The sequence below is a fragment of the Pelobates fuscus genome, chromosome 4, assembly GCF_036172605.1.
Source record: "Pelobates fuscus isolate aPelFus1 chromosome 4, aPelFus1.pri, whole genome shotgun sequence".
In the NCBI taxonomy this organism is placed as follows: Eukaryota; Metazoa; Chordata; class Amphibia; order Anura; family Pelobatidae; genus Pelobates; species Pelobates fuscus.
The window spans coordinates 209604993-209627522 of record NC_086320.1 but is presented as its reverse complement, the minus strand read 5'-3'; the positions used below and the strand labels follow the sequence as shown (position 1 = coordinate 209627522).

The 22530-nt window shown below is 41.9% G+C and overlaps 1 protein-coding gene across 1 annotated transcript in view; it reads right to left on the bottom strand.

Moving 5' to 3' along the window:
• The window catches only part of MOCOS (molybdenum cofactor sulfurase), a 560804-nt gene that overhangs the window by 31121 nt on the left and 507153 nt on the right, over window positions 1-22530 (bottom strand). Inside the window, exon 9 of the mRNA XM_063451877.1 lies at window positions 8180-8342. Within this exon, the coding sequence (XP_063307947.1) occupies window positions 8180-8342 (163 nt within the window). The remainder of the gene's footprint in view (window positions 1-8179; window positions 8343-22530) is intronic.

The following is a 22530-nucleotide window of genomic DNA, read 5'->3' as shown; positions in this document are numbered from 1 at the left end:
CGAGTCCCACATGCAGTACAGACGTTGTTGGATTACAAAGGAAATCATTGGTTTAGTAACAGCCGTATGACCAAGTATCAAGCAATGTTGTGTGAAAACCCAAGAGTGCATTTAGAGACTGTAAATACCTTAAATCCAGCTACCCTTTTTCCACAACCTACTGAAAGTCAACATGATTGTTTGGAAGTAATGGATGAAGTATTCTCAAGTAGACCAGATCTTCGTGATTTTCCCATCCAGAACCCCGATGTTCAATATTATACCGACGGCAGTAGTTATGTGAAAGAAGGGATCCGCTATGCAGGATATGCAGTAACAACAATAGACAAGGTGATAGAAGCTCGGCCACTGGCGAAAGGAACATCAGCACAAAAGGCAGAATTGATAGCACTGACACGAGCGTTACAATTGGCTGAAGGTTTAAGAGTGAACATCTACACGGACTCCAAATATGCGTTTTTAACCACTCATGCCCACGGAGCTTTGTATAAAGAAAGAGGACTACTGAATTCAGAAGGCAAAGAAATCAAATACGCAGCTGAAATCCTACAACTATTGGAAGCAGTGTGGGAGCCGAAAGAAGTCGGTATCATACATTGTCGAGCGCATCTGAGAGGAGATGGTGATGTAACCAAGGGAAATCGGATGGCAGATAGTGCAGCTAAGCGTGCTGCTGAATCAGGAAGACAGGAGTATGTGGGGCATATAGCTGCTCTTATACCAACTCCACTGTCTCAATGGACTCCAGTTTATACAGCTCAAGAAGAGGAGTGGTTAAAGACTGAACCAGGAAAGTATTTGGAGAACAAGTGGTATCAGCTAGAAGATGGAAGAATAGTCATACCAGCATCACTAGCGGTAGAAATTGTCCAAAATTATCACAACGGGACACATTCTGGGAGAGACAGTACTGAAGAATCTCTCAGAAAACATTTCTACATACCAAGATTGTCCAACTTGACTCAGGCCATTGTACGAAGATGTGTAACGTGTGCTAAAAATAATGCAAGACAAGGACCAGTAAAGCCACCAGGAGTCCAGTTTATGGGGGGACTCCCCATGTCCGATCTACAAATAGACTTTACAGTGATGCCTAAATCGGGTGGACATCGTTACCTGCTGGTAATTGTGTGCACCTATTCAGGCTGGGTAGAAGCATGTCCTACTCGTACAGAGAAAGCAGGAGAAGTTGTGAGATTCCTGCTACGAGAAATAATACCCCGATATGGACTACCCTGTTCTATAGGATCGGACAATGGTCCAGCTTTTGTTCATCAGTGCCTACAACAACTGACTCATATGCTTGGTATAAAGTGGAGGCTTCATACTGCATATAGACCCCAGAGCTCTGGTAAGGTAGAGAGAATGAATAGAACTATTAAGAACCAGTTGGCTAAAATGTGTCAGGAAACCCAACTTAAGTGGAACGTTCTCTTACCCATAGCTCTATTGCGAATCCGCAGTATCCCTACCAGAAGGATGGGCCTCTCTCCTTTTGAAATCATGTATGGGCGACCACCTCCCGTACTTGGTAACTTAAGGGGGGATTTGAGTCAGTTGGGAGAAGGAATTACCCGGCAGCAGGTTGTAGAGTTGGGTAAGACTATGGAGGAGGTACAGAAATGGGTACAAGATAGATTACCTGTGAATATTTATCCCCCTGTTCATAGTTATCATCCAGGAGATCAAGTGTGGATTAAAGAGTGGAATAATGTACCGTTAGGGCCCAAGTGGAGAGGTCCTTATGTTGTTCTTTTGTCTACCCCTACAGCGATAAAAGTAGCCGAAGTGACTCCGTGGATACATCACTCCAGGGTTAAACCGGCAGCAGTCGATTCTTGGCAAGTTATAGCAGATCCAGAGAATCCCTGCAAGATCCGGTTAAAACGCACTACTCAGTCGGAGTAACGAGGAATTATTGTGGATTACAAATTTTATTATTTTTGGGATTTGGTGCGTGAGTGAGAAGGCCATAATAAAGCCTGTCCGCTTACCGACATATAGTTTATAAGCCAGGGAAAGTCTCGAAGGGACTCCTGTGAAGACGAGCAGAACTCCATTCCCTGCAGCCCTTACATCCTGGAAGCTGAGGTGCCTTCGCACGGACGAAGACTGAGGATGACGGCGAAAGATGTGTTGATGATAGTGTTTATTTATGTGTATTTTTATATTCAGGAAGGTAGAGGTACCGACACTCCTAGCTGTGAGGTATGCATTAAGACTACAAGAACAGGTAACCATATTTCCCAAACCCTAATTTGGCATTCACAATACGAGTGTAAAGGAGATGTATCGAGATGTAGATACCTAAATATAGACTATAGTGTGTGCCATTTAGGAGTAGGAGAACCTAAGTGCTTCAGTCCAGAGTATCAACCCCGTACAGTTTGGTTGACTCTCAGGAATGGAGATCCTCAGGGGACCCTAATTAATAAGACGGTGTTAGAATCCGTACATTCTTCGGGTGTTCTGCTATTTGATGCGTGTAAAGCGATATCAAGTGGTAGAAAGCCGTGGAATGTATGTGGGGATCTTAGATGGGAGAGGACGTATGGGTCTAATGATAAATATATTTGTCCCAGTAGTAAAAATAAATATGTGAGTCCTAGATGCCCAAATAAAGACTATAACTTTTGCCCATATTGGTCTTGTGTGGGGTGGGCAACTTGGGGACAGACAGTAGACAAAGACATGATAGTGACTAAGTTGCCTACCAGCCCATATTGTAAGTCTATGGAATGCAATCCCATCCATATACTTATAAATAACCCCGATAAATTCTTAGACAAATATGGCAATTTATTTGGGTTTCAGATATACGGGACGGGTTTAGATCCTGGGACAGTATTGTTTATAGGGATAGAGACTGATACGGTATCCTCCCAAACTCATCAAGTATACCATTCCTTTTATGAAGAGATGAGTATAGATAATAAGATCCCCCATAATGCTAAAAACCTGTTCATCGATTTAGCCGAAAGTATTGCCGGTAGTCTTAATGTTACCAACTGCTATGTGTGTGGAGGTACTAACATGGGAGACCAATGGCCTTGGGAAGCAAAGGAGGTAATGTCCGGTTCTGAGGCAGTTGACCAACTAATATCTACACAAGCCGATTATCATATGAGTGTTAGAGGTAAATCTGAGTGGAGATTAAAGACCTCCATCATAGGTTATGTTTGCATAGCAAGGAAAGGAATAATGTATAATACTTCTGTAGGAGAACTAACTTGTCTAGGGCAAAAAGCTTATGATGATGATACAAAGAATACAACTTGGTGGTCGGCTTCAAATGTCTCAGAACCATCTAACCCGTTTGCTAGATACGCCAATTTAAAGGATGTGTGGTTTGATTTATCCATCACATCTACCTGGAGAGCCCCAGCAAATTTGTACTGGATCTGTGGTAAGAAAGCCTATTCGGAGTTGCCACAGGACTGGGAAGGGGCATGTGTGTTGGGTATGCTCAAACCATCCTTCTTCTTGTTACCGATTGAAACAGGTGAGACTTTAGGTGTTAAAGTGTATGATGTGAATCATAGGAAGAAAAGGGGACCCATAGAGATAGGCGCCTGGGAAGATGATGAATGGCCTCCCCAGCGTATCATAGATTATTATGGGCCAGCCACGTGGGCAGAGGATGGTACCTTTGGTTACAGAACCCCTATTTATATGCTCAACCGTATTATAAGATTACAGGCGGTGGTTGAGATTATTACTAACGAAACATCACAAGCGCTCAATCTTCTAGCGAAGCATAACACCAGGATGAGGACAGCAGTCTACCAAAATAGATTAGCCTTGGATTACCTTTTGGCAGTAGAGGGAGGTGTATGTGGGAAGTTTAACCTGAGCAATTGCTGTCTTCAAATAGATGACGAAGGGCAAGCAATAGCTGAGCTTACTAGCCATATGGTTAAACTAGCGCATGTGCCTACTCAGGTATGGAAAGGGTATAATCCAAGTAGTTGGTTTGGTAGCTGGTATGAGTGGTTTGGAGGGCTTAAGGCAGTGGTAGGTGGAGTCCTACTGATTTTAATGTTGTGTCTACTCCTGCCGTGTCTTATACCCTTAGTAGTTAGGTCTGTGCAAAGCCTGATAGAAAATATAGCAGAGAGGAAGGCTGCTGCACAGATAATGGCGATTTATAAGTATAAGGCTCTAGATCAGGGAGAACCAATGCAGGAAGATGAGTGTTGAAGATTCACATCATAAGATAAGTCTGGTCTGGTTCATGGTAACTTGCGGTGTATGCAAACCAAGGTTAAGTGATGCCTCAAGTAATTGTGAAATATCAAGAGGCATCAAAGGGGGGAATGTGGTGGAATCTCGGTAAAAATAAATTTAGTAGGCCGAGATTACCACGTGGCATGTGTACGTGCATATGCTGACGTATCGATCAGTTGGTTGCACGAGGCAAGATACGATCAGTAGTGTACGGAGCATGTGCAAGAATACAGGATGTAGTATTCCCCCTCCTCCATTGTGCTGGACAAGCCATGCGGTCAAGCAGGAAGTTAATTCTTATTTGTATTGATTGGTCAAGAGAATGTGCGGGTGGAGCTTAATATGGGAGGAGTTATGTGCCTATATAAGGAGCCTGCACTATTGTCCGGGACTCAGAACTTGTGGTATTTTGGTGACGCTAGTCCCTCTGAGTCCCGATCGGTGATCCAATAAAGAATCTCTTCCTTCCTGAAGAAACCTGTGTCCATCTCTCTGTGCTTGGCTTCCGTCAGTTTCTCCGGTATCAGTGAGACATATTAGTAATAACGATGAAGCCTAACAACGATTTTGTAGAAAAAACACGAGTTAGTCAAGATAAGGTAGTTTGTTTAAGTAGGGGCACATTGTTAATTTATACATCATGCAGGCTAAACAGGCTAGACAGTATAAGTCTGGAGTAACTATTGAGGGGAAGTTGCTAGACTTGGTCGTAGACCTGATGACAGGAGTGGCAATTTAAACAAGGCAGGAGTATTTACATCTTACATGCACATTTTATGTGTTATGGTCTAAGCATTAATAGATGAGAGCATGGGCAGACAAATCATGGACATAAATGGGAAAATTGTACAAATGAATTAAAAAAAAAAATGGTGAAAGATAAGCTGCAGCAAACAATATGTCAGCTCTGTAGCCTGGTGTATGCTCAGATTTTAATTTTAAACCAGTATTGTTCATTGCCACCTGCGTGTGGAACGAGAGTCCAGGTATTGTGAGCTGGGTCGTCGGTCGTGGTAAAATAATTATTTTAATCAACGTAAGCGTCCTGCCTTATATTGGGTCTTAGGCTCTGTGGGGTCAGCCGATGCCGTGCCTGGGCTGTATGTATCCCCTCGGTGTGCATGGACTCACAGCCCTTATGATTTGCGGCAGTGTAGTGGTCGATGGGTTTAATGGCCGTGTGGCTGTATGTAGTGCTGGTGTCACCTGCCTCAGGTCGGGGCAGTGCCTTGTTCGCTGTCTGGATGTGGGCGCCTTTCTGGGTCTCAAACCCTTCAGATTCGTCTGCTGGATCGGGCTGGTTCTATCCCTCCAGGGCATAGGTTGCTGGTGAGGGTGTCGTGCGGGTTTGCTCGGCGGTGTCTTCTGGGTCCTGGGCCCCGGTCTGCGGTTAGTCCCCTTGTAGTTGGGTGTCGCAGGCTTAAGGGTAGGAGTAGCACCCGTTGCCCTCCGCTGGGTACCTCGTGGTGGTATGTACACCCGTGGCTGCATTCTGGCTTCCAACCGCTGCCAGAAGGAGGTGAAGATTTGATTGAGTCGCTGCTCAGTTTCCAGCCAGGCAAGCTGTGCGCAGGTTGTGTGGGCTGTAGCCGCCATTTTAGGAGGCTGTTTGGCGGGAATTGCCGGTCTCTTTGTAGTAGTCGCTTTCCCATCGCTTCGCAAGGGTATCTTACGGGGGTAGACCGGGATGACCTCCACCGACCCAGAGGGGGGGAACTGGGGCTCATGGCTGGAAGCTTTGTCGGTCGTGGCATAAGGAGATCGGCCGTCTCTCCAGTGCCCGTCATCCAGGTAGGCCTCACCTTCGTGTCGGGTGAACGGGGTTCGATATGCCGCATGGTTGGTATCTACATGTACCCCCCGGTGTCACTGCACGCTGGGTGGCCTTTCTGGCCCGATTGATTGCTTTGTTTCGCTTAAAAAGTCGGCTTTTTCTCTTGTAATTTTCTTAACAAAATGGACAGTTCACTTTTTATTTACTGTCCTTATGAAAGTTACAATTTATTTTGGACTCACATCTTTACAAGTTACAGAAAAGCTTTACACAGTGGCAGTACCACAGCCAATATTTATTGCTAATTGAAACACGCGATTTAAGCCAAGTGAACCCAGCAAAGTGTGAATTAAAGTGCATCACCCATATTATTAAATAATTATAATGGCTAAAAGAATATATGTCTGGCTTTTTTTTTGTTGCAGAATGTTTTCATACCATAAGGTGGCGCCAAATCACAAGAAGTTTATAGCATAAAAGAAGCATTGGAAAACATTGTTAGAAAATATATTAACTTCTAAAAATTTACAATACAATAACGTGTAAAGAAACATGCACAATAATACAGACTTTATTTATAATACTAAGCACAGCCTAAAACTCTTTCATTGTCATTGGTATAGAATGGTATTTATGAATGGGTATACGGACTGTGATTTATATTGATTGGCAAACTTACTGTGGTATTTATTAATTGGAAAACTTACTGTAGTATTTATTTTTGGGCACCCTGATTGTGATATTCATTAACAGGCAAACTTATTGGGAGGTTTATTAATGGGCACTGTGGACTGTGTGCCCTGATGGCAGCTGTAGTCAAATAAGATCTGTAGAGGCTAGCTACCTATTCATGATCACACATTAGAAATACTGACACTGCATCCATATGCACAAATTTATCTACGAACATCAAGATAAAATGGCACACAAACACTCAAATACAATGAGTATACATTAAAAAAAATAAACGCTAAAAAGGAAAAAAATAAGATCATGGTGGGAAAAGGTAGCTTGTGTAATGAAAATATCCAATATTTATATTCTTTTACAAAAAAAATTATTATATATTGTAAACATACATTTTAAAAAAGGTCAGGGGGCATTCATGGCTTCCATACATTAGGTGCAATATGTGGCTGGGTTTTTAAACTCACTATTTCTCCTTTCCTCCAACCTGTTTCCCTTTTTGTTCCAAATAAACTACTCTATATGTCTTAATGTAGTTCAGCTTTCAGCATTCTACAGCAAAACGCTAACAGAAAACTGCATATCACAAAAAACAATGTGCACATAACACACAGATTATGAAATAATCAGGTATACAGAAAGTTAAGTGAGTTGAGTTTTTGCCTGGTTTAGATGTTGATAAACTGCACAAATTTCAGAAATGTTACTTTATGTTCCAGCATATTTATTGCACACTATTTGTATACTTTAATAATCATAGGAAATATATCTGCATAAAAATGTGTTAAAAAAAAAAAGAAAAAAGGGTTGATTAGTTCATGGTTACTCATCTTGCTCTATTTGTCAACCCTATCCTCTTCCCCTACCTCATGATTTATGTTGTATTTTGTCTTATTGTTATATCCATACATCAAATCATGGTTTGAACACATTACAAAAAAAAAAAAATCCATAAAAAAACTTGTTGTAGATCTAATTATTTACACATGAAAATCAAAGAAATTCAGTAAATGTGCCACACTAGTTCCAGCAAATGTGCCACACTAGTTCAAATCATGGATTGAACACATTACAAAAAAAAAAAAAAATCCATAAAAAAACTTGTTGTAGATCTAATTATCTACACGTGAAAATCAAAGAAATTCAGCAAATGTGCCACACTAGTTCCAGCACATTCATAGAGGGACACTTTCTTAAGAAGTCATATAGTCACTAAGGCATCAAGGAATTAGACTCTTAGTAAGTCAGCCCATACTCTAAATCTTTCCCTGAATTTACTTATTTGAACCAGGAAACCTTCATTTTTAATTACTTTTACAAGACCAATTAATTACTGAAATAAGCTTTTCTAAAGAACCTCACGTAACCCATAACTACTATAATAAATATGATAAAACCCAATGTCAAGGATTATTCTGAAACATGTTATGCCAAAAAAAAAAAACAACAAGAGCGCATAGCGATATGCTTTTTAAAAAATGTTTTACTGACCTTTAGCCTCAATTATCATGGTATTTCTGTTTAAATCAATAGATGGACATATGAGACACAAGTTGGGTTCTTGCTTCTGACTGAGACAAACTCCATTCTCGTTAACTATCATCCAATTTCGATCAAATAGCAGACCTTGCTCTACTACAGGCCATTGAGAGACCTAAAAAAAAAAAAAAGTGATATTATTACTCATTTTATATATTCCATAATCAGTATACTTATAAAAAGATTGGTGTGCATAAAAACAATAAATATTATAAAAACCACTGATGATCCTTATGTGAACAGAGCCTGCGCCATTGTTAGGTGAACTAGGCATTCGCCTAGGGCGCCGGGCCTGCTGGGGGTGCCTATCAGGATGTTTCTTGGTGGGCTTCCCCTGTCTGGGGCCGCAGAGCTGGGAGAGCGGCTCTTGACCCCCAGAGTTGTATTAGGTAAGACAGAGCAGGCGACGAGGGAGGCTGTTCTTGCAGCCTCTCACTCCTCCCTCGCGCACTATCTGTAATGCCGGGAGCTGGAATATGACGTCATTCTGGCCGGGCATACTAAACAGCTGGGCGGGAGGAGTGAGCAACTGCCCCACACTGGACCCCAGAGAGGTGATTGTTTGACTGTGTATGTGTGTGTGTGTCTGTCAGTGAGTGAGTGAGTGTATGTATGTCAGTGAGTGTGTGTGTGTGTGTGTGTGTCTGTCAGTGAGTGAGTGTATGTATCTCAGTGAGTGTCTGTGTGTGTGTCTGTCAGTGAGTGAGTGTATATTTATTTGTAGATTCGATGGTTGTGAAGCGGTTTGTGCAAGTATAATTGTTGTGAATTTTCATGCACAATTTTGCCACAGATCAGTTTTAATTTGGCACATAAGTTTGTCTCACTACTTCTTTACTATCACTGTATGTAATATTCGTCACCCAGTGTCACATGTGTGTGGGGTCTGAGTATTTCACAAAAGTATCATCAGTGGGTTTTATAATAATCATTGTTTTTATGCGCACCAATCTTTTTATAATATACACAATCTTTTTATATATATACTGTTTTTTTCTGAGTAGTATCACCAGGGCTTATCAGATTGGGCTGCTGCATTGTTAAAAACATTCCCATTTTTATTATATTTTTTATAGTACTTGCACCATCCTATTTGTATAGTGTTATATATATATATATATATATATATATAAATATCAAAAAGAATTTTACCGGCACTCGTGGGTTTTCTTTTCCAATTTATTACGGTAGGTACTATTACAGTCAACGTTTCAGCTCCCGGTCGGAGCTTTCATCAGGACACCAAAGACATTGTATATCATGCAAAGCACACTTATAAAGGACATCTAAAATAACATAACCAATAGACACTCACCTGTTCAGCTGAAATCAGTTCATTCCGATTTTCGGCGTGCACTCAGCGTTACTGCGCATGTCAGATACCCGGCATGTACTTCCGTGTCACATGACCGAGAGGAGGTTCAATCATTGGGTGCGTCACGGTTACTAGGCAACCGCTGATACATTCAGCCCGGTTTGCCTACTATGTGATCAGCCGCTCTCGTAAGAGCTTTCCCCCATGTTAGAACACTCTACTCGATGACAACGGATTGCATTGCTCGGTCGGCTGGTGCTGGACGAGATATCAGATAAAACGAACTGATGACTCTAAAGTATAAGTCCAAACTTATTTAGACATATCCTATCACCATAATTTTGGGCAAAAATCAGACTAAACAGTCTGTAAGGCAAAAGAAAGAGAGAAAAAAAATAATGTATATACGAAGTGTAGTGGCGTGACAAGACTATTTTATGCAAATAATGTGTAAAAATGTGAGTAAACAAGACATTAAAGAAATGGTGATAGGATATGTCTAAATAAGTTTGGACTTATACTTTAGAGTCATCAGTTCGTTTTATCTGATATCTCGTCCAGCACCAGCCGACCGAGCAATGCAATCCGTTGTCATCGAGTAGAGTGTTCTAACATGGGGGAAAGCTCTTACGAGAGCGGCTGATCACATAGTAGGCAAACCGGGCTGAATGTATCAGCGGTTGCCTAGTAACCGTGACGCACCCAATGATTGAACCTCCTCTCGGTCATGTGACACGGAAGTACATGCCGGGTATCTGACATGCGCAGTAACGCTGAGTGCACGCCGAAAATCGGAATGAACTGATTTCAGCTGAACAGGTGAGTGTCTATTGGTTATGTTATTTTAGATGTCCTTTATAAGTGTGCTTTGCATGATATACAATGTCTTTGGTGTCCTGATGAAAGCTCCGACCGGGAGCTGAAACGTTGACTGTAATAGTACCTACCGTAATAAATTGGAAAAGAAAACCCACGAGTGCCGGTAAAATTCTTTTTGATATTTATATTTATTTGGAACTGTGCACCTGGTACCAAACTTCAAAGTTGGAGTGCAAGAGTTATTTTTCTATATTTATATATATATATATATATTCCATAATCAGTTTAACATGCTATTTAATGTGCTATTTTTGAGTATCAATTCATCTGTCAGTCATCATAGAAATAACAGTAGATAAACCATCGGGTTGTTATACGAGTCTATTTATCCCTTCAGTGTTGGCAAAGATCCAAGTGCTTCATTATGTGGGCCCTCAAGTATTTATTTTGAGCCCACTTTATATATTTATTGCCAAATTCTTGCTGATCTTGCATCACTAGGCCCTGCCTCTTCTTCTGGTTTCCTACCTAATTCCCTGCTGAGGGGTCCATCTGCTGTACTGCTCTCAGGTGTGTGCTTTCCAATCTATGCCCTGGGGGTTTCCTGCTTTGTCACCTGTTTGTTGGTAGTAAGCTGCAGCCTTTACTCTGGCTTTTAGCATGTTCCAGTCTTTGCAGTCTGTCCAGGGATTCCAGGAATAATGGGGAATGTCACTCTCCCGAGCTTCTGCTACTCCCTCTTTTCCAGGACCGTAGGATCATGACTCACCTTGCTCCTGGGGATGCTGCTGTGGCATTTCAGTGCTCCTTCTCTGATGCCATTATATCTGCCCTTCTGACAATGTCTTTCACAATTTCTCAATCCATTGTTCAGGGATTGCTGCAGGTACATCAAACTCCCTATGGGCACCCTGCTTCGTCTGCCCTGGCTGGCCCTGTTTGTCTCTAAACCCTGCCAGCAACAATTCCAGGAAAAAAGGCGATTGCCAAGTCAGGCCATTTGCCGACACCTGTCTCCAGAACCTCTTTAATAATGGTCACAAAGCAATCCATGATAGTGTTCTTAGTAAATCCCAATAAGCCCTGCCACATCAGGCAGAACGGATGCAGAAATCAAAAGGTGGTAGAGCACTACCTGACAATGCCTCAGAATCTAATTTGGGGTCTTATGAAGAGGCTTCGATTCAATCAGCATCAGAAAAAATGAGAATTGGGGGCACATCCAAAAATGCATTTCTGGTGCTGCTGCAAAGACCAAAATCTATACAAAATACAGTTAAAGGAACAGTGCACAAAAACAAAAATATAGTTTTAAGTTTTACAAGACTCCATAAAAATCACATGACAGCAAACAAATATGGGCACTTAGTTCCATCATATGGCTATATTGTGTTAATCCACTATGTCACAGTATCCCAGTATTGGTGGTTCTTACACAGGGCCGTTGCAAGGATTTTTGCCGCCCTAGGCAAAAGTAAAGTTTGACGCCCCCCCATGTGACATCACAATGCCCCACCCATATGATCTGCCATGTTAACTAACGCCAGTGCTGCAGTGCCGCCGTGTTTACAATAAAAGGCCTGCAGGGACAGGCTTTAGACACCAGAACCACTACATTAAGCTGCAGTGGTTCTGGGGACTATAGTGTTTCTTTAATGTGAGGTAAATTAGAGATTCGTGCCACGAATAATATACTAGATTGCCTACTTGCAACCAGATGAGGATGATGATGGGCTCTAGCTGCAGTCTGGCTCCACTGGTCTGGTGTAGAACAGGATCTCTGGAGGCTGTTTGTAACTGTGGTCACAAAAATCAATATTCTGGGAGAACGGGAAGCAGCTCCATTTGTTTGGGGCCCTTTACATAGCTCAAGGTCTGGGTCCCAGGGTCCACCTTCATGTTCCACCAATGAGTTTGTTCACAGGGGGTGGAGTGTGTAGGAGATGTCCTGATATGTGTGTCTGTGCATTGTGTGTTTTTCTGTGTGCAAGGGGTGCATTGTGTGTGTGTGATGGATGTCAATTTCTTTCTCTCTCCTCCCCCGTCAATTTCTTTCTCTCTCCTCCCCCGTCAATTTCTTTCTCTCTCCTCCCCCGTCAATTTCTTTCTCTCTCCCCCCCGTCAATTTCTTTCTCTCTCCCCCCCCGTCAATTTCTTTCTCTCTCCCCCCGTCAATTTCTTTCACTCTCCCCCCGTCAATTTCTTTCACTCTCCCCCCCCGTCAATTTCTTTCACTCTCCCCCCCGTCAATTTCTTTCTCTCTCCCCCCGTCAATTTCTTTCTCTCTCCCCCCGTCAATTTCTGTCTCTCTCTCCCCCCGTCAATTTCTTTCTCTCTCTCCCCCCGTCAATTTCTCTCTCTCCCCCCCCGTCAATTTCTCTCTCTCTCCCCCCGTCAATTTCTTTCTCTCTCTCCCCCCGTCAATTTCTTTCTCTCTCTCCCCCCGTCAATTTCTTTCTCTCTCCCCCCTCTACCTCTGTTGTAGCGTGGCCGAGCCCTGTATGGTCCGCCGGTACAGGGAGCTTTTGTTTCCTGTACCCGGCCGGACTAAAAGGAAGTGCACTTGCTGTCAGTCCGGCCTGGTACAGGAGACAGATGCTCCCTGTATCCGCAGACCATACAGGGCTCGGCCACGCTACAGTGAGGGAGTGACAGGAAGGAGCGCTGAGCGCTTCCCTCCTGTCAGCCGCTCTCCTCATGCTGCGCCTGGGCGGTGCGCCCTCATGGAGGTACCAGCCCGGGCAAAGCTGCAGCTGCCTGAGGCTCTCTACAGAGCGCTCGGGCAGCTGCAGCATGAAGGGGGGGCGGCGCTCCTGGCGGCACCCCTTCCCAAGAGGCTCCCTAGGTGGCTGCCTAGTCCGCCTAACAGGTAGCGCCGGCCCTTGTCTTACACTAATTTTAACATGGAGATTTACATGCTAACGTGCAATACGAAGCTTAAACTGCTCCCAGAGACTTCTCATATGGTGGAACTGAATCCTCATATTTGTTTGTTAACATAGGTGCTTTTAAGTAGCAAAGATAGACTTCAGCAGTGGAACTGATTCCCCAACTGAATCTTTTGACAGCTCCCCAGCTGCTGAGTATTAGCCCCGTAACTCCAGCCCCACCCCTATGCAGGCTACACACAGCGATTTTAAACCATGGTCCCATGTGGAGGTCATTCTGAATCCATGTACGGCATCACTGTAGGTTGGCAGACTGGCTATCCATCAATCATATTGCTCAATATTTGCAGTTAAATGTTAGGCGCCCCCTTACCAAGGCCACATGGATTAGATGGCCGAATGTCCCTGTCCTTTGGTTCAGGGCAAAGTATGCGATAAGCCTGAAGTGTACCCAAAGACAGTACTTGCAAAATTGGGTTGGAATCCCTATAAAGTGCTTGAATCTACCTTTTAGACATCTTTGGTCCCCTGACCAAGCTCTTTGAACTTTAACTGGCTGATCCTGCCATTTGCATTAGCCATCCAATTGATCTGCAACTAATGCAGGGATGAGTACAGCATGCTATTATTCTTGCAGGGAACATTAACACTTCCCTGGCCATCGAGAGGAGAAAGTCAATCTTGTACAAAACTGAGCCCAAGCTGAATGCAAAGTCCGCCAGCCATGCCCCCTCAGGCGCCTTAAGACAAAATCAAAACCCCACCTCTTCACAGAGACGTACCTTCCATCACACAAGGACCCAATACCCCTTCTTCCCGTAGACGGGATAACCATGGCAGGGGCACCAGAAGATTGTCTACTTCAATATGTCCATATGGTGAGTCACCCTATAACATTCCTTTCTTCCTGGTTATGTGTCAGGGGAAGGCTCATTATCTCATGGCTGTGCAGTTGTCTTCCCCTCCTATTTTTTTTCCAGGTCCGACAGAAGTCTTGTTGATACAGAACTGAAGGAACTATGCCTGCTAATTGAAGTAGTCTGGATGAAGTGTCCCAGATCACTTCTGTTCAGCCTTTCTCACATCTGTTTTGCTGTTGACCCAAATGAAGGCAAAAAAAGTTCAAAGTGCTTTGTTATAGCTTAATTTCCTATTATTCAGGAAATATTCTGTTCTTCCCAAAAGATCACTGAATTATTGTATTTCGAAGAAATGCATTTATTTCTGTAGTTAAGAGACTGGTTGGTGACACAGAGATTGTGCATTTGTTATAATTAGAGCGGTTTCTCAGTGGGATGCAGATTTCAGATGGCTTGGGAATGATGATTCTTGTCTCTAGCTTGTTTAAATGTAGATGCCACTGTCAGGTTGTTATTTTTATTTCTTAAGCAGATCTGATAAATCATGCAGGATTTTGTCACACCTTTTATTTTAAAATGCAAAAGCAGAACAAAGCAGAACAATACATAGCTGTGTGATTAGTAATTCTGTAAACAGCTAGACCGGTATTAAAGCTTAATATTTTGTAGGTTACATCTGATGTCAGTACCAGAAGAGGAGTCATAGGGGATGGGGGGGGGGGGGGGGGGGAATCTGCTAACAGTTTAAATTATATGCTCTCCTGAAGAAGTGTTTTTTTCAATGATTTTTTTGAAGGAGTGGAGACTGGGTGAAAGTCTAACAGAGAAGGGAAGGGAGTTCCACAGAAAAGGTGCAGCCCTGGAGAAGTCTTGGAGGCGAGCATCAGATGTGGGAGTACGAACAGAGGATAGACGTAGGTCTTTGGCAGAGTGCAGAGTCTTTAACGGGACATACTTGAGTATTAGGGAAGATAGGTAGGTTGGAGCAGCATTATGTAGGGACTTGTAAGAAAATCTTAAAGTAAACCCTATATCTAACTGGAAGCCAATGTAGGAACTGACAGAGGGGGGCAGGCGTGTGAGGTGCGGGCGGACAGGACGGACACATAAGACCAGGGAAGGGGATTGCAGTAGTCGAGGCGAGAAAGAACAACGACATTTACCAGAAACGTAGCTGCGTCTGGTGTTAAATAGGGGCAGATGTGAGCTATGTTTTTGAGAAGGAAGCGGCAGGATTTGGCGATTGACTGGATATGAGGAGTGAAAAAGAGGTCAGAGTCAAAGAGAACACCTAGGCAGCGAGCCTATGAGGTAGAGGTGATGGTGGTGCTGTTGACTTGGAGACAGACAAACACGGAGTAGCAACACTTGAGGGTTGAGTTTAAGGAAGTGAGCAACCATCCAGTTGGAAATCGCGGAGAGGCAGTCAGAGACATGAGTCAAGTTGAGCGGGTAGAGATCAGGAGAGGACAGGTAGATTTGTGTGTCATCTGCATATAAATGATAATAGAAGCCAAAGGAGCTAATGAGTTTACCAAGGGAGGCAGTGTAGACTATAGGGGACCAAGGACAGAGCCTTGGGGAAAGCCAACATAGAGGGGTTGGGAAGAAGAGGCAAAGCCAGAGAAAGAAACACTGAAAAAGAGCTGGGAGAGGTAGGAGGAGCAGCAGGAGAGAGCAGTATCTCATAGACAGAGATTACAGAGAATTATAAGAAGCTGTTGATGATCAACAGTGTCAAAGGCAGCAGAAAGGTAAAGAAGAATTAGGATAGAGTAATGGCTGTGAGATTTAGTAGCAATTAAATTGTTGGATACTTTGGTCACAGCTGTGACGAGCGTGGAACCCAGACTGAAGCGGGTCAAGCAGAGAGTTAGACTCGAGGAAGTCTGTCAATCTCGCATATACAACTCTCTCAAGGATCTTGGAGGCAAATGGCAGTAGCAATATAGGACGGTAGTTGGATGAGGAGTTGGGGTCGAGGTTGGGCTTTTTCAGAATCTGTGTTATAATTGCATACTTGAAGGGTGAAGGAAATGTGCTGAAGGAAAGGGAGAGATTAAACATTTTAGTGAAAGGAAAAGCAAGAGAGGGAGACAGAGTGCGGACCAGATATGAGGGAATAGGATCAAGGTAACAGGTGGCAAGAGGACTGGAGCAGAGCAGAAACCTCTTCCATTGTAGTAGGTGCATAGAACAGAGGAGTGAGTGGGGTTGGGTGATGTATTTGAAGATGTATTGGAGGGGGAGGGAGAGGGGTTAGAGATCTCTGGAGAGCATTAAAAGTGTGAAATAGGCATTTGTGTTGATGGGACAGTGTGCTTATGAGGGTGTTGAAGTAATTTACTTTTGCAGTGGAAAGAGCCAGAGTGTAGGAGTGCAGCATAAATTTATAGTGGAGAAAGTACGGTGCAGAGTGAGACTTTCTCCAACAGCATTCAGCAGTTCGAGAAATTTTTTTGAGATATTATGTCAGCTTGGTATGCCAGGGTTGTAATTGGGGACGCTTGCTGCGTTTAAATGTAGGAGGTGCCATGATATCAAGTAGAGAGGAGAGAGTGGAGTTGTAGAGTGAGATTGCAGAGTTAGGGAAAGTGAGATTTGAGATGGGTAAAAGGAGAGTTTGAAGTTTGGTGGAGAGATCCTGGAGATCACGGCAATGGAGGTTTCTGCAAGATTGGAGAGTTGAAGGTGGTGAAATTTGGGTACACGGTCTGCCAATATCAAAGGTCAGCAGATGTTGGTCAGATAAAGGAAATTGAACATTGGAGAGATTAGAGCTGGTACAGACATTGGTGAAGATGATGTCAAGAGTGTTTCCTGCTGTATGAGTTGATGAAGTAGACCACTGTGTGAGGCCGAAGGAGGAGGTTACAGAGAGCAGACTGGAGGCATCAGGGCAGTTGAGGTTGTTGATTGGAATGTTAAAGTCCCCAAGTATGAGGGAAGGAGTTCTAGAGGAGAGTAGCCAAGAATAAAAGTGTTCAATGAATAGCCTAAGATGACCGGTGGGGGGGGCGATAGATGATGACAATTGTTAAAGGGCTTTGTCAGGATATTTATATCGGCAGACATTTTGTGCTATGATAGAAATTAAAAGTATATATTGCCTGAATCACTCAGAACAGAGCAGACTCCATTTTGGATTTCAAGCTAACAAAGACACAAATGTCTATCCTCTTTGTAACTAAACACTAGCCCGAACTAAGGAATGCTTTGTATAAACAAGCCAAGTGACACAATGAGTCTAATAGAGAAGGGGGATGGAATACTCTTCTTAATGTTAGCTTCACACAAGAAAGCCAGACACCAGTGACCAGATAAGACTTAGTAATTAATTTTACTTTCTAAATTTTACAAGATTCCCATTGTAAGTGAAAGGTGAGACTGAGTTTAAACGGTCAATTTTAGAAATTACAGCATGAATTGTCGACACACTGTCTGGAAAAAGCCCAAAGAAACTCTTTGAACTGACAAGTAACCTTAAGTTATAATAGCCAAATAAATAAGCCAAATTACGTCAAAATCGTCATCAGGAAAGGTTAACTGTTTCCTGGATAGGAAAGTTTAGTTAGGTGATACTGCCCTCTATGGACCAAATACCTAAATTGCTATATGCAGGGTAAACACACCTTTAATTTCCTATTGGCTTATCAAGTAATGACGAACAGAAAGTCTGGCCCTTTAAAAATCAGGATCACAGGCTAGGTAGAGTAAGCAAAGAAGTAAGCAAAGGAGTAAGCAGAAGGAGTCAGAAAGAAGCAAGTGAGTCAGAGCGAGAAAGAAACATTCCTTGACACTTAGCTACCTGAGAACATCTGATGAGAACATCTCTTTAACTGGTAAATATGCTGGTTTAATTTAATTAATATAATTTGATTACATTTTTATAATAAGGTGATATATGACTGGATAAATCACGGTCAGATTTCGATATTTAGAAATCTTAGTTAACTAAAGAATATATAGTTATAAACATTCCATTCTGCAGGTGGAATTAAGAATAATTATATATTAGTGTGATTTTATCACATGTTATCATATCATGGTATTTATCCAGGTGTATTGATTTGCTCTAATATAAGATAAGATATCTTTTTAGGCAAATTAAAAATTCAGCTTATAGAATTTGGTAGATTTCTCTTATTGGATGGTTCCAGGAAATGACTAATGAGCTGGTTTAAATGTTATGTTATTTAACCCCTTAAGGACACACGACATGTATGACATGGCATGATTCCCTTTTATTCCAGAAGTTTGGTCCTTAAGGGGTTAAAATTACATGAGAATAGATCTTAGGAGGATCTAGCCAGCATTGAAAGGGTTACTCAGTTATTCAGTAACTGTTAGCTAAAGTTTTATGGCCTTTCGCTGCGATCTGTGGAAGAAAGTTTTTCTTTGTCTCTGAAGTACCGTCATAAATCTTGTCTTGACAATTGAAGCTGTTAACCATTGGAACGTGTTTTAACATTGCCATTGTATTGCATACTCATGTTATACTAAATATTCATTGATTATTATCACACATGTTACATATTATTATTTAAATTGTCACAATAAATTGTATCTATTTTTATAACAAATTGTGATTTTATTTATATGGAATACATTTCACTTACATGATAATGGTGAATGGTGTCGGGAGCAAGGATTTTGCTTTATTGCTCATGATAGCTCTGTTTGGAATGGAAATAAACTGTACAAAAAAGATGGTTTGCATCTTTCTCAAAAGGGAACAAATGTTCTCAGTGAGCAGTTCAGAGGTTTTGCTAGGATGTATTTAAACTAGGAGGGAGAGGGGGGGGGGGCAAAAGGGTGATAAAACATCAATCCAATTGTCCCCCAAAACAAGGACAGAAGGTGCCTGTAGCAAGTGTGTTAAAAATGATAAGCTTAGAGTTATGTCTACAAATGCTTGCAGTTTAGGGAATAAGATCCATGAACTTGTGGCAATAATGGCAACTGATAGTGTAGATTTAGTTGCTGTTACTGAGACATGGTATAATGAGAAAAATGACTGGGACATAGCAATACCAGGGTACTCTTTATATAGAAAAGACAGGGAAGGCAAGAAAGGGGGAGGGGTGGCCGTGTATGTGAAGGATAGCAAAAAATCTAGCCTAATAAAGGTTAGTGAGACAAACATAGAGTCCGTTTGGGTTACGTTAGAATTTGGTAATCACACAGTAATTCGTGTAGGTGTGATTTATAGGCCCCCAGGACAAATTGAAGAGTTATATAATCTACTAGTTGAAGAAATAGCTAAAATGACAATGAAGGGGGAAGTTATCATCATGGGTGACTTTAATCTGATGTGAATTGGAAAACAAAAATAGCTACTTGTGCCAGGAGCACACATATTCTAAACTCCCTACTGGGATTGTCTCTAAAGCAAGTCGTTAAAGAGCAAACTCGTAAAGAGGCCATACTAGATTTAGTGTTAACAAATGGAGATTTGGTATCAGATATTACTGTAGGTGAAAGTTTAGGATCCAGTGATCATCAGTCAGTGTGGTTTAATATAAGAACAGTGACTGAGTCACACCACACAATAACAAAAGTTTTAGACTTTAGAAAAACAGACTTTTCTAAAATTAGACTATGTGTAAAGGAGTCATTATCAGACTGGAGCAACTTAAATGGAGTCCAAAAGAAATGTGATTATTTAAAAGCTGCACTACTGAAGGCAACAGAGAATTGCATTAGGCTAGTCAGTAAAAGCAAAAAATTCCCACTGTGGTACTCCGCAGATGTGGCCAATATAGTAAAAAACTAAAAGTTAGCATTTAGTAATTATAAAAAAAAAACAGAGTGAGGAAGACAGAATGACCTATAAGATTAGGCAGAAAGAGGCTAAGCAAGTTATAAGAGCTTCCAAATCACACACACAAGAGAAAATAGCACAGTCAGTAAAAAAAAGGAGACAAAACATTTTTTAGATACATAAATGAGAAAAGGAAAGTAAAACAAGGATTAGTTAGATTAAAAACAAAAGAAGGAAGGTATGTAGATGAGGATAAAGGTCTAGCTGACTGCCTCAATGAATATTTTTGTTCGGTATTTACAGCTGAAAATGAAGGAAAGGGACCTCCGTTAAGATAAAGGATAAATTAGTAATTTATTACACGTGAGTTTACAGAGGAGGAGGTTCTATTTCAACTGTCAAAAGTAAAGACAAATAAGTCAATGGGACCTGATGGAATACACCTAAAGCTATTAAAAGAGCTTAGTGGTGTACTAGCAAAACCATTAACAGATTTATTTAACCAATCATTGTTAACAGGAGTAGTCCCAGAAGATTGGAAGTTAGCGAATGTTGTGCCCATTCACAAGAAAGGTAATATGGAGGAGTCGGGCAACTATAGGCCAGTAAGCCTTACTTCAGTAGTGGGGAAAGTGATGGAAACCATGTTAAAGGATAGGATTTTTGAACATCTAAAAACACATGGATTTCAAGATCAGAGACAACATGGGTTTACTTCAGGGCGATCATGCCAAACTAATCTTATTGATTTTTTTTGATTGGGTAACTAAAATTATAGATCAGGGTGGTGCAGTATACATTGCTTACCTAGATTTCAGTAAGGCTTTTGACACTGTTGCACATAGAAGGCATATCAATAAACTGCAATCTTTGAGTTTGGATTCCAATATTGTTGAATGGGTAAGGCAGTGGCTGAGTGACAGGCAACAGAGGGTTGTAGTCAAAGGAGTATATTCGAAGCTTGGGCTTGTCACCAGTGGGGTACCTCAGGGATCTGTACTTGGACCCATTCTCTTTAATATTTTTATTAGTGATATTGCAGAAGGTCTTGAGGTAAGCTGTGTCTTTTTGTGGATGATACTAAGATATGTAACAGGGTTGATGTTCCAGGAGGGATAAGCCAAATGGCAAGTGATTTAGGTAAACTAGAAAAATGGTCAGAGTTGTGGCAACTGACATTTAATGTGGATAAGTGCAAGATAATGCATCTTGGACATAAAAACCCAAGGGCAGAGTGTTTGATAGAGTCCTAACATAATATTTGATAGAGTCCTAACCTCAACATCTGAGGAAAGGGATTTAGGGGTGATTATTTCTGATGACTTAAAGGTAGGCAGACAATGTAATAGAGCAGCAGGAAATGCTAGCAGAATGCTTGGTTGTATAGGGAGAGGTATTAGCAGTAGAAAGAGGGAAGTGCTCATGCCATTGTACAGAACACTGGTGAGACCTCACTTGGAGTACTGTACACAGTACTGGAGACCATATCTTCAGAAGGATATTGATATCTTAGAGAGAGTTCAAAGAAGGGCTACTAAACTGGTTCATGGATTGCAGGATAAAACTTACCAGGAAAGGTTAAGGGATCTTAACATGTATAGCTTGGAGGAAAGACGAGGCAGGGGGGATTTGATAGAAACATTTAAATACATAAAGGGAATCAACACAGTAAAGGAGGAGACTATATTTAAAAGAAGAAAAACTACCACAACAAAAGGACAAAGTCTTAAATTAGAGGGACAAAGGTTTAAAAATAATATCAGGAAGTATTACTTTACTGAGAGGGTAGTGGATGCATGGAATAGCCTTCCAGCTGAAGTGGTAGAGGTTAACACAGTAAAGGAGTTCAAGCATGTGTGGGATAGGCATAAGGCTATCCTAATTATAAGATAAGGCCAGGGACTAATGAAAGTATTTAGAAAACTGGGCAGACTAGATGGGCCGAATGGTTCTTATCTGCCGTCACATTCTATGTGTCTATGTTTCTAGATCTAGAGAACTGAAATAGTGGGCAATTCTCAACTGTTTACTATTATCATCCCATAAATATCCCCACAGCTTAAATATGCGGACAGTGTGAACTTCAAAGAAAGTAAAGGATAAGGCAGGGTCAGGGAGGATAGGTTAAAAGGTACATTGCGGGGAAAGAAGGATGCCTACACAGATCGCCTTTACAGTTGAGTCTGGGAGTGTGGGAAAATTGTAGTCCACCGAAACATAAAGAAGCCGGAGTAGCGGTATCAGAGGGGGAAAGCCAGGTCTCAGTGAGTGCTAGTATTGTGAGGGAATACAAGATTAAGAGGTAGTGTGTGGCTGTTGATTTAATATTGCTACAGATGGAACAGGCATTCCAGAGTGCACACTGAATGTTGGTAGAGGAGGATAAACTGCAGGGTATGTGGATGCGTTATGCATGGTTTCTAGTTGTCTTAGCATAAGCAGACGCGGTGAAGGGCCCTGGCTTGGGAGAGACGTCGCCAGCTGCTACAAGTAGGAGGAGAGATAGTGACAGGAGGTGTAAATGGGTTTTATATGGGCGGGGTCTAGCATGAGATTGGGTGGGAGCAGGAGAGAAAGAATAGAGAAATTAGTGCAGGACATGAGATGAGAGAAGGGGGGAGTTTAGCAGAGATGGAATAATGTGGATGTGATTGTGT